Here is a 13213-nt window from a genome sequence, read left to right on the forward strand (position 1 = left end):
ACATTAAGTCGAATTGAACCTTCACCCTAGGTACAGTTTGTACTGTCATTAGTGTTTCCAGATAAATCATATTATGGTACTTTTCATGTTACAGATCTGGAGTAAAAGGAAAAGGTACTTTCCATGGGAGGTCAGTGACAATTGACCGGTGTAATTATCTTAAGTCTCACAACCCACCTGTGTTCAAATCTCAGAAAATCCAGACAAAGAACTCAGTCAACCTGTGATTCGTGGGATGGGAATCCAACTCTGGTCTTCAGCCAGAGAGCCAACGTGCCACACTGCTGGGCTGTGAAATATTAGTAGTCTTTTCTTTTTCTTTTTGAAAGGGGGGCAGGGGGAGAGAAAAGGGACTGAATGCAAATGATCATTGATTCCAAATAGCAGAATTCTATTCTTGGATAAATCACTTGAAGTATCAAGCTACACAGTATAGACAGAATAGGGCACATTTGACACAACCATTAAGACCCTTCAGATTTCAGGCAACCACTTGAAACTGATTAACATCACTCTTTAGATATTTCTTCTTCATTGGATTTTGCAGCCCCCTGAATCTGGCCCTTGCCGGACACTCCCATAGGCAGAGAGTTCAAGAAGATCCATGTCTCGTCCTATAGATACCAGAACGAGTTACTTATTAAGTTGGGTACCTGAGTAACTAAATACTTGATCATTTCCTGCTTCACTAAAATCAAGCCCATTTAAGATATATATTACTTACCTGAAACCCTACAATATGCACTCTTCTGTATGAGCTCGGATTTGGATATCTCAGTCTTGTTCCCTTTAGATCGATTCACTGTAGCCTGAAGCAGGAATCTCTACATCAGTCACCAGTTGTAGGTTGTGACTTCTAAAAACGAAAAGGTTCATCACACTAATCATACTACATATCATATTGTTTTTTTCCAACAACATATCACACTAATAAAGTGTTTCAATCACGCACAATTTAATATACTATGTGAATAGTAAGTGCAAATCATAAGCATGCTCCTACTTTGATTGGTCCGTCCCTGAATAAAGAAGCACGGTTGACCTAATCATGTGCAAACGAGTGGACATAGTATGAGAAGTTTTATTCTCATTACCTTGCTGTCTTGCTGTAAATTGGCACATTTTTGGATTAACAGAAGGCTGTTCGAATAATTTAAAAAAAAAAACAATGACAAAAGGAGTGATTGAACAGCGGAATAGATATGCATGTACCTGCAAAACCTGGCAATTCTCCAGTGTGCTCTTCCCGCCCTGTCAATTTAACAAGATAAGTAATATGCTGATACAACATCACCACAAAACCACATACCATCTAAAAGCACTAAAATTATTCAAATGCTAGACGCTAGTGAGTATCGTAGCATCAAAGTTGCTATATTGCTGTCCAGGAGCCGCTGAACTCCCAGGCTTTCGTACCAACATGTAGAAAAATAACAGCAAAAGCAGAGCTTCAGAAACTGGTTTGGGATTGTAATCGGGGACTGGGACCTTGGAGTAGGGGACGATGTGGTCGTAGTCGTGGCAGAGGCAGCCGGGGCACCCCACGAGCTTGCGGAAGACGACGTTGCCGAGCGTGTCGCGGCGCCACCTCTCCGGGTCGCGCCCGGGCACCCGCTCCGCCTTCTCCCAGCACTGCTGCTTCACCGCGTACGGGAAGCTCCGAGGCTCCGTCGCCGACGGGGCCGTGAGGAGCAGCTCGTCCAGATCTGCGGCGACAGCGGCGGCAGAAGCGGGGGTGGAGGAGAGAGGGGAGGTCGGCCGAGCCGTGGCACCGAGGGACGGAGGCGGCGGATGCCGCTCGGCTCGGCGACGGCGCATCGGCTTCCGGCCCACCATCGCTATCTCGTCGGTGAGCCTTCGGGGGTTTTTGAGACTGGCAAGTGGACCCTCTCTGGATAAGATGGGAGAAATCCAGGTTTTTTCGTCTGAGTGGTGTGGTACGTTAATTTCAAAATACCAATTCAATCCTGATTTGAGAATCAGGGTCAAGAAAATTTCTCGTAATCCAAATTCCAAACAACTTCTACACTGAGGATAGTAGACGGATAACGTGTGCCCATCAAATCCTTGACGCGATGAACGTGCTGATTGCTGAACATCTTGATCTTCCTCGTCAAAGATCTGTGATTTTGCAACCACCTTATTTGTTGTGGATGATCACGGAAGCAGGAAGCATATTTTCAATTATCTCCATCAATACGGAGACCTGCGCTTAGTAACAATATTGTTAGTCGGATGAAAACCAGAGGGGATTTATTCATAACCAACTCAACATGTAATGGATCTCCAGCGTAGGTGTCGCCTTGGGACGTGGCTATTTGGTGCGCGTCTTTAGATCTTCAGTTTTAAGAAATGTTAATAAGAAAAGTTTGGCTCAAAAGTTTTAAAAACAAATTACGCGAAAAAAGTTTGGAACAAAATTCTAGCACAAACTTTTTTTGGACAAATTTTTCAGCACAAACTTTTTTGAACAAAATTCTAGCACAAACTTTTGTCAAAAAAAGTAAGCTAGGCCTCCCGCGCCCCCCACGGCCTCTGCCCGTGTGTGACCGCGCGCCTCGACAACCCGCAGGCCGTGATAAAGCCCCTCGTCCGTGACTTCAGGTGCGCGCGATCACACGCAAAAAAGAAATTTTGCCGCCTTGGTCGTCCAGATAATTCATTGGTACAACACTATAATAACTCAGATACAGAAAAACATCCCTCGCCCACTCAACACTAGAGAAGAGGGGAGAGGGAACGACGAATAATTGCGGTGGCCACTAGTTTCGTGTTGAAAGGATCTAATGGAGAGGTGAATATGGCTCTTATCAAACCTTGAAACAACTATCGGTTTCTAGAATAAGAAACAACATTAGCATAAAAGAAGAAAATGCAACTACTCGAGCAAGCAAGCTAAAACATAAAGAACAAACATGACAACATATAACTTAAGAGTAAATTACGGAATTGAAACTTGCATAAAAATATATGCTAGAAGTAAATTGCAGAATAGAAAGAAAGTAGAGAAAGAGGACACTGTTTTTTTCGCTAGGTATCAAAGAGTTGGCACTCTCCCCTAATCATCGTTGGAGCATCCACACTAGAATATCGCTCCCCCTTGAGTCACCAAGACTCAAATGCTCATTAGTGATCGTCACTTCTCTATCTTTGAATTGACGTACATCAAATTAAGTACAAGCTCTTCCCGAAGCTCCCACAAGAACTTCAAAAGCTCATCGAGAAAACCTCCAATCATCATGACCGGCTAGGTGTTGCCAACCAACAAGAGTAACAAGCTAACTGTTTCACTTGATACCTATGAAGCCTAAACAACAAGTAGATGCACACTCGCTACTATTGAAGCACTAATGAAGTACTTAACCTTTAATTAGGAACTTAGAAATCAACTCAAGTGCTCTCCCTTGTTTCTTGATGACATACAGTGTAAGAACTCCTCTTGGTTGCAAAAGAGACGAATCAAATAGAGTGAGTGGATATATATAGGTTAAAGGTCCAAATCTAGCTATTGTCCAACTATCCACACTTTTTGTGAACACCGGATGGTCCGATGCACATACCATTATACACACCGGATAATTCAGTGAGTAACCTTTTTCAAAAGCTAGCCTGCCAGTTGTTAGTAGCCGTTGGCTGAAAAGCTCAGGTGTTCTTCATACCACATTACTGGATAATCCGATTAGTTCATTTCCCATACATCGAGACACAAAGTTTGAATATACTCTGGTGTGTTACACATCTCAATACTGGACAATCTGATGCCTTGAATTCTAATTCCTCCAAAAATTCTAACTTTCTGTTAAATGCTTTGGTGGTCATCTTCTCTGAACACCAGACAATACGGTACACTTAACTTTAAATTTTCCTCAGAAAATGTCCCTTCTGTTAAATACTCCAATGCACATCTGAACGCCGGACAATCCGGTGAAGTCATTCAGCTGCTCAGAACAGGAATAAGGTCCGGTGAGTACAAGTCTTTCAGCGCCGAACAATCCGGTGAGAACAAAAACTCTGAGGCTCATCCAATTCAATCGACTTTGAGCACTAAACTCTTGACTTCTCACACATAGGCTTCTTTATGATAACTAATACTAAATTTTCATAAGTGAGCATCCAACTAAGTCTAGACCCAATTATATCAAGGTACAACACTCAGCTCCCCTTTATAGTGCGGTCAAAAGATTAGAAAAGAGCCCACATCTACTCTAAGTGTCCTTCATTACATTGTGACACTTAGAACTAGAAGATCCTTAATTTTGACGTAAATGTTCTTTGATCGTCCAATAGAATCTCATGAGGGACTGAGAAAACTCATACAATCATTGTGAACTAAGTTTTTTTATTTTTTTTCAAAACATACGTGTTAGTCACAATGATACGGTTATCATTAATCACCGAAACACTTACCACTTATCTAGGGGTATAAATGCTACAATCTTCCCTTTTTTGTGATTGGTGACAACACAAATAGAATATAAAGATGTGAATTGAAGAGCATCCTATCATACTATGCAATGAATGACATATAACAATTAAGCAAAAGAAAGCCTAGCAGTAGAACAACATATCATGCTAGTAGAATAAAAATTAAAACTGAGCATGAAAGGAAACACAATGTGATGGCAAGTGAAACACATCAATTAAGAGCCAAATAGCTTGTCATTACATCAAAGCTATGAAGAACCAACATTCTGACCCTAGACTACCCAAGCTCCCTTAAGACTGAGAACTAGAAAGCTCACTAGCCACTCTACTATCTCTCTCCAACACAAAAGACTCCCCTATCATCTAGACTCTCTTCTCATTTGGCATCTAAGCACCAAAAGGAGTACACTCCTAGATATCTGAAGTCAAAGAAGAGAAGGAAATTGGCGCTACTGCTGACGATTGCACCTCGAACTATGAGCCTGAATCTATATCTGAATCTAACAGATCAATTGTAGCGGGGTCATCAATGGGCTCAGAAGGCTATACTATATTTGTAGGGGTCTCTAAAGCTGGAGCTAGGGTGGAGCTGGTAGTGCCAGTACCCTGAGTAGCCATCTACTGTAATGCTACATCGAGCTCCTCGAAAGCAGACTGAACGACAGGTGGAGACTGAACAAATGACTGTTGAGACGGTACGGTCGGCTGTTGTGAGTCCTCAAAACGAAGAGTGCCAAAAGTCAACAGTGTATAAAGAGAAGGCAAGATTGGCCTCTGCGTCGTCCCGACAGGCTAAGAAAATATATCAGTGCTGAAGAGTGATGACAGATGAAAAGCTGACACTGATGTACCCAAAAAAACCACTGACACTGCCCAGAACAAGACTAGGTGAAGCATCTAAGCTCCTAATTTGTGCTTTGGTAATAATATGTCTTTTGTAGACTAACATGCTTGAATGAGTTACGAAAAGGTTAGACACAAAGACGTTACGGAGCTAGAAGATGTATAAGTGGAAAACATGAAAATTGCTATCTTAAGGCAAAGGTATAATTGTTGGGCATTTTATTTTGCGATCAAAAGAGATTAGATAAGAGAAATTGACCGGATTGATAAGGTAAGTGTCGTACTATTAAGAGAGGTTAATGTTCATTTACTTGAGATATCTATAGTGTCACAACTGCTCAAACTTTATTTCATATAGAGTGAAAAATTTAGATTGAGAGAAACTAAGGAAATGCTGTCTTTGGGATGTTTCTGAGTTATGGCGGTCTGACCGCCGAAGAGGCCGATCTGACTGTTGTATAAACTTGGTCGATATTTAGTAGAACTCAGACCCGATCTAACCAAAGAGTGTGCCGGTCTAACTGTCAAACGAACAGAGGGGTTCAAACCCTCTGATTTGGCAGGCGGTCTGACCACCCTAGGAATAGAGAGTTTTGGCACTCTGTTCCTTGCTCATGGTCTGACTGTGAGAGGTCACGGTCTGACCGCCAGACATATGTCAGAGTCATCATCACGCCTTTTATAGCCGTTGTATTTGCAGCAGTCGGACCGTCGTTTGAGCTGTGGTCTGATCACACAGTACGCAGAGATGTCAAATCAACAGCAACAGTCATATTCTTGAATGTGGGCTATAAATAAGAGCTTGGCTGGTTCAAGGAAGCTCTTAAACACTTCACTACAATTCATTGTAACTCTTGCCTTCCTCCTCTCCATCTCTTGGCTTAATGGTTGTATTTTTTAGAGTGTGAGAGCATCTAGTGCATAACTTTAAAGAGTTTGAGCATTGGAACACTAGTGATACTTCAAACAAGTGTCATCGACTTGTTACTCTTGGAGGTTGCCGCATCCTAAACAGCTTAGAGGTTGTTGCGTTGTTGAGCCCTTCAAAGAAGATTGTGAAGGAGCCACGGTGGTGATTGTGAGAGACTTTGAGCACGTCTTACCAGAGGGGCTAAGTGCTACTGTAGTGGAATCGAGGTATTAAGTAGTTCTTGTTCTATTCCGGTTTAAGATCAAGTTGCTCGGTGTGAGCCCTTTCTCAAATGAGAATTTGATACTTAATAGAGAAGCGGTTAGAAACTTGAACTCACCTCAACGTAGATTAGGGGTGATCGGCAAATCACCGATACCACGGGATAAATTTTGTGTGTCATCCTTTGAGCAATTTACTTTCATGCAATTAACTTTATGTAATTTATCTTTCTAAAATATAAATTGTTGCATGTCACCCTAGGATTGCAAACCTTGACATAGATCTTAGTTATTTTCATATCGCTCCAGTGATCTTTAGTTTATTTCTGCAAGTTTCGTTGATCGCTTAGCAATTAATTTTAAAAACCGCATATTCACCCCCCTCTAGTCAGTATCCTAGATCCTACACTAGGTGCTGGGGTTGGTGCCCAAGGAGCTACTGGCAGCTGAAGTCCTAATGCCTGAAAGAGAGAACCAAGACATCCGAATATGAACGTGAACATGCGGTCGTTGTTCTCTTTGTCAGCCTGAAGTGCTGCTAACGTGGCCTGCTGCTACTACTGAAGCGACTGCATCAGCACAAGCTGCTGCTCCTGCTGGCATAGCATGTCTGCCTGTAACTTAGCCTGCTGCTTGGCCTGGCATAGCATGTCTACCTGTAACTTGGCCTGCTACTCGGTCTGGGCTGTCTGCTACTACTGCATATGCTGAAGGATGAGAACAAACTCTGACGGAGGTGCAGCAGGGAGCACGAAGAGCGCTGTCTCAGGTGCTGAAATAACTGTAATCGTAGGGACAACCTAAGAGGAACCTCCAACCTCAGCATCGTGTAACCTAGCGATCGATGGGAAATATTCGAGATCCGAAGAATCTGAGTCACTGTCACTCAAGTGAAAAGTGTGCGGGAGCTCTGCCTTGGCCTCTGCAAGGGCCTAGTCCTCTGTTTCTACTCTCTCTCTATCAGGAGTTGGCACCTACTCCTGAGCTTGGAACATCTCAAGCTGACCTTGGCGTCTGTCTGAAGGTGTTGTGGGAGCATATACACTGAAGTGCTTGGGAGACTACTCGTAGGCCTGAATAAACTTTGGGAACCTGACCGAATGTGCAAGCAAATGAGATATGAAATGAGCGTACGACTGTTGTCTAGCCATGATCATCCCCTCTGCAATCACATCCTCAATCTCACACAGGATCAGGTCAACTACGTCAAAACGTTGGTGAGTGAGTATAGATAGAATCAGTCACTGCTACAAGCTGGTGATCGTCTCTCCATATCCAATCATCGGGAGTAAGCTGCGTCTCAAAGCCATGTGTAATGCCTTCACCTCAGGAATCAACATGCCTGACACTCAGGGTGATCCTGGAACAAAAGGTTGCCTGAAGATCGGTTGGATCTCATCGTCTATCGGGAACACTCCACCAATGACAGGACGATGGGGTGGCTGAGTGTGAGGGTGTACAATCTCGTGCAAAGACCAAAAGCTCGCTTGAAGACCCAACACCTCTAAAATGTTGTTCCTATAGAGTCTCCAACTCTCTCCCTGGAACATTAATTATATGAACTTCCTCTCGGGTGCTATCCAAACTGTGGCGTAAAAAACTCTCACCCAATCCTCCATGTAACAACTCACTCCTAACAACAACTATGCAAGCCCTGGAATAGCCTCAAAGTATTCTCTCATGTTCACACCTCCAGCTACCAACTCTAAATAGTGCAAGTTGAGCTTCTTATGAACGCTCAAGCTGAACCCCCTCTTGAGGTATGACGTGTGAAAGCTCTACTGGAGAATCATCCAGAATATGGGCTTGACTCCTTCATCCCTCTACAGAATGAACCACTCGGCAATCGGCACAAATCAGAGCTTCTTGATCTTCGGGGACTTATATGAAGTTAAGTCCAAAAGTCTAATCTCCCCCCGAGGTTGAGGCTCCTATGTCTGCTTTATCTCGGACTCTGGCTCAGTCTCCTGTCGAGCCTTCTTCCGGCTCTCCTGGTCGAACGGAGTCAAACCCAACCCAGCTGTCTGACGGGTGCGGGTTGATCGACGCGGCGGAGACACCTCTCCTCCTCTAATATGCAGTCCTCGCTGAGAGATAGGGGCATCGGCGGCTGCAATCGCTCGATTCCACTCCTTCTGATCCTTCGACTTCTTTTTCTTGGGCTGCTCGACGGCCTTGGCCACATGAGATTCTTTTTATGGCGCTAAAATGAGATAATTGTAGCACATCTTAGCCCTATATAATTGTAGCACATCTTCTTCTCTCTGCTATCGAACTTTTCAAATTTCTTTGGAAGAAGTTTGTTCTTATTTGGATCATAGTTGTAGCCCTTCTTGTTGAATTTGGAGATCATCCTTGTAGTCCTTCTCATGAGAAGAGCAAGCACGGTGTCGGAGTCGGAGTCATCATTATCATCACCTTCATCACTTTCACTTGATGATAGAAGCTTGATCTTCTTCTTGTCACTTTTTGCCTTGAGAGCAATGTTCTTCTTTGTTGAGGATTTTTCTTGATCACCAAATACGAATATCCCATGAGCTCTTATCTTTCCAATGGCATTAGTGACGGTCATGTCATTGATATCCCACTCATGATGAAGATATACGATAATATTGTATTATAGCTTAGGAAGCATCATCAATATCCTGCGAATAATGTCTCCTTAAGGCAATTGAGTTAGTTCAAGAGAATTTATTTCTTTCACAAGCATATTTATGCGAGAGTACATGTCATCGCATAGCTAATTAGAAAACATATTGAATTGATTGAGACTGTTCATTAACACATGATATCCCTCCTCCCGAATTTTCTTAGACCCTTCGTTAATTTCACAAAGTCCGGTCAAAATATCATGAGCTAATTCATTACTCCTCACTCTCGAAAAGACCTCTCCAGTAATTCCCTCAAATATGATATTTCTAGCTTTAGCATTTCACCTAACTTGTTGCTCAGAAAATGGTTGATCAAATTCAATGGAGGTGTCAAGCAAAGCTTGGAAGGAAATCGCCTCAAGATAGCTCACCATGTGAACTTTCTAATAAGCAAAGTTCTTTCACTCAAATTTTGGCATACTACCAACATTGTCTGGGGCCATTGCTACAGGATTTTAAGCCTATCAAAAGCACGTGGCTCTGATACTAATCAAAAGGATCTAATGACCATAGAGTGAGGTGACTAGAGCTCTAATCAAACCTTTAAACAACTATCGATTTCTAGAATAAGGAGCAACCTTAGCTTAGAAGAAGCAAATGCAACTACTCGAGCAAGCAAGCTAGAACATAGAGAACAAACATGCAAGCATATAACTTACAAGTAAATTGCGAAATTGAAACTTGTATGAAAGTAGATGCTAGAAGTAAATTGTGAAATAGAAAGAGAGTAGGGAAAGAGGATACCGATTTTTTTTCCGGTGGTATCGAAGAGTTGGCATTCTCCCCTAATCCTTATTGGAGTATCCAAACAAGGATATTGCTCCCCCTTGAGTCACCAAGACTCAAGTACTCACTAGTGATCGTCACTTCTCCATCTCCGGATTAGCGGACATCAAACCAAGTACAAGCTCTTCCTGGAGCTCCCACAAAAACTCCAAAAGCTCACCAAGAACACTGGCTAGGTGTTGCCAACCACCAAGAGTAAAAAGCTAATTGGTTCACTTGATCCCTATCAAGCCTAAATAATAGCTAGACGCACACTCGCTACTCTTGAATCACTAATGAAGTCTTTAACCTTCAATTAGTGACTTGTAAATCAATTTAAGTGCTCTCCCTTGCTTCTTGATGACACACACAATGTATGAACTCCTCTTGATTGTAAAAGAGAGATGTAAAAGTGAGATGAATGAAATCGAGCGAGGGGTATATATAGCCTAGAGGTCCAAATCTAGTCGTTGCCCAACCACCCACACATTCTACGAACACCGGATGGTTCAGTGCACATACCATTGTACACAACAGACAATCTGGTGAGTAACCTTTTCCAAAAGCTAGCCTGCCAACTGTAAGTAGTTGTTGCCTGAAAAGCGCTGGTGTTCTTCATACCACATCATCGGACAATCCAGTGTGTTCATTTCCCATGCACCGAAACACCAAGTCTAAAAATGCTCCGGTGTATTACACATCTCAACACCGAATCATCTGGTGCCTTGAATTCCAATTCCTACGAAAATTCCAACTTTCTGTTAAATGCTTCGGTGGTCATCTTCTCTGAACACCGGATAATCCAATGTACTTAATTTCAAATTTTCCTCAAAAAATGTCCCTTCTGTTAAATACTACGGTGCACGTATTTACCATCACCGCACAGTCTGCTGAGGTTATTCAGCTTCTGCTCAGAACAGGAATTAGGTCCGTTGAGTATAAGTCCTTCAATATCGGACAATCCGGTGAGAACAAAAACTCTGAGGCTCATCCAATTCAATCGACTTTGAGCACTAACTTTTTGACTTCTCACTCTCAAGCTTTTTTGAGATACCTAGTGTTAGATTTTCGTAAGTGTACATCCAACTAAGTTTAGACTCAACTATGTCAAGCTACAATACTTAGCTCCCCTTTATAGTATGGTCAAAAGACTAGAAATGAGCATATATCTACTCTAAGTGTCATTCATCACATTGTGACACTTAAAACTAAAAGATCCTTAATTTTGATGCAAATGTCCTTTGATCATCCAATAGAATATCATGAGGGGTCAAAAAAACTCATATAATCATTGTGAACTAAGTTTTTGAATCCCTTCAAAACATACATGTTAGTCACAATGATACGGTTGTCATTAACCACTGAAACACTTACCAACTACTTATGGGGCTAGATGCTACACGTGTCGTTGTTGCTTCTGTGGCGGCTAGGCTAGTGCCTCCCGACACTAGGCCTACATGTAGTCGGGTGATCGCACAGCCGAGCAACTCGTGGTGGCGGTCAGGGCAAAAACCCTGATCTGAGCGCGTGTGCTACTTCCTAACTCGTGCCCCTGTCGTTTAGCTATCGGAGAGTAGTACGGTGCCTCGACGATCGGGTTAGGTTTTGGAGTTGGGATTGGGGTCGGGGTCGGGCTCCATTGCCCAGTGAGCCTAAAGGGAGGTCTGCGGGCGGCGGCCGATGAGGCGGAGGTGGTGGGCGAGGAGGGGGCGGCGGGGGCGCCGCCAACCGGACGATGGAGGACCGCTGGTGGGCAGCGTCGGTAGCGGGGGTGAGGACTTGTAGAGGTTAGCAGAGGGCGGGGCGATGCGGCGGCAGTAGGAGGACAGGGGCATAGCAAGGCGAGTGGCCACGACAGGAGGTGGGTCGTGGGGCGAAGGCGGGGGAGGTGGTAGAGGGGCACCGTCAAGGGAGGCGGAGGCGAGGGAGATGGCTAGCGAGGTGTCTTGTGGTTTAGCTATCGAAAAAGGTGCGCGAGTTGGGACGTCTCGCACGTGAATTAGCATGACTGGCAGCGGGCGACATGGACATGGGCAACACTATCCGATCCCTACGTGCCGCGGTGCCCTTTCTATCTTCCTGCTCGCGCGCCTCCATGCGTCTTGGGCTGAATCCTCCTTGGCTGCACCTCTTTGTTTCCGTTCTTGGGCTTTCTTTTCCTTTTCCGCCTAGTTCTCTATTTTGCTGTTTCTGGCTTTGGGAATTGGTTGTGTTGTGTAGACCCGGTTATGGGTGGCCAAGTTTTTTATTTTCTCTGTCTTCTGTTTCTTTTAGGTTCGCCAATCATAATTACTCTTTGCTAACTCAAAGTGTCTAGTTTTTCTTTCTTTCTTTCTTTTTGGTTTTCGAGAGGGATAATTGCTCTTCATGGTCTTGTGAAGTCCGAGGTGCATTGGTCGTGGTCGTGAGTTTTTTTTTTTGGTTTAAACCCCTGGGAACTGAAGGAGTGAAGTACCTTGAGAGACATGGGAACTAGATGCGCAACGCAACACTCAGCAACCAGTGATTGCGGCTGTGCTTGTGTTGGGTCCGGTCGGCATTTGGTTAATACGGGTATTTTGATTTGGTTTTCAAAAGTTTCATATTCTAAACACCTAAAAAATAGATTTAACATGAAAATATAAAAAATTGAGCCTTTGTTGGTGTTAAGTAGTGAAGGGATTTTATTTGTTTTTAACATTCGTTTTGTTTGGGTCTACCAATCATTCGATCTCTTTTGCATACAATAAGTTTTTACCTGTGTGCTGGAATTCACTAATACTGGGCAAATTATCTTTTTAGGCTCACCAAACCTCATAGTTTTGTGCTCAATAGCAAATCTATCTCATTATATCATAACTTCTCATAGTTAAAAGAGCATGTGAATTATTTTCATAGCCACTTCATATTTACATTTTTTTAGTTTCTTTTTCATCTAAGGCGACTAAATTGACTTCTTCTTGTCTTCATTTTCAGTATGAGTTTTCATGGCATTAGTGGAGGATGATGCATCATCTTAAGCATGAATTTTGTAATGAGGTATTGTTTTGTGACCAAAGATGAGGGACCCATAGAGAAGTGCTGATTAAGATGCTAGTTATAGAAGTTTTGTACTATTCTTTACTGTGAAAATGTTGTGACTTTGTGTAGATTTTTCAGGTTTTAGGCGTAACTTATTTTCCTTGCTTGTTGTGTATGTTTCGGAGTTGGTGCTATTTGCAAATGTTTCCTAGTTTCTTTTTTTTCTCTTGGTGACACTGAAATTTGTTTCCAAGAAGTTGTTTCTTTGTGCAATATAATATCCTTAAGAATTTTAGGATACACCGAGGAGGGGAAAGAGCAGGGAGTCATTTAGTGTTAGATTAACTTACCATGATAGGTGAACATTACATTTTTTTCATCGTGATTAAAAAACAATC

General features: G+C 42.9%; 1 protein-coding gene across 2 annotated transcripts; it reads right to left on the minus strand.

Annotated features, from left to right (window-relative positions):
• Positions 1 to 370: 370 nt before the first annotated feature.
• LOC133911690 (uncharacterized) lies at positions 371 to 2305 on the minus strand. 2 transcript variants are annotated; one of them, XM_062354056.1, is made up of 4 exons: positions 1489 to 2305; positions 1213 to 1251; positions 725 to 824; positions 371 to 614 (listed from the first exon to the last, which is right to left on the minus strand). In XM_062354056.1, exons 1-4 carry the CDS (start codon positions 1834 to 1836, stop codon positions 532 to 534), a joined length of 570 nt encoding a protein of 189 aa, XP_062210040.1. In that variant the 5' UTR covers positions 1837 to 2305; the 3' UTR covers positions 371 to 531. The 2 variants fall into 2 exon arrangements, with proteins under 2 accessions (XP_062210040.1, XP_062210041.1); XM_062354057.1 differs by having other exon boundaries at positions 725 to 809; positions 1489 to 1999.
• Between the last annotated feature and the right edge of the window lie 10908 nt (positions 2306 to 13213).

This window comes from Phragmites australis, chromosome 3 (genome assembly GCF_958298935.1).
Source record: "Phragmites australis chromosome 3, lpPhrAust1.1, whole genome shotgun sequence".
In the NCBI taxonomy this organism is placed as follows: domain Eukaryota; kingdom Viridiplantae; phylum Streptophyta; class Magnoliopsida; order Poales; family Poaceae; genus Phragmites; species Phragmites australis.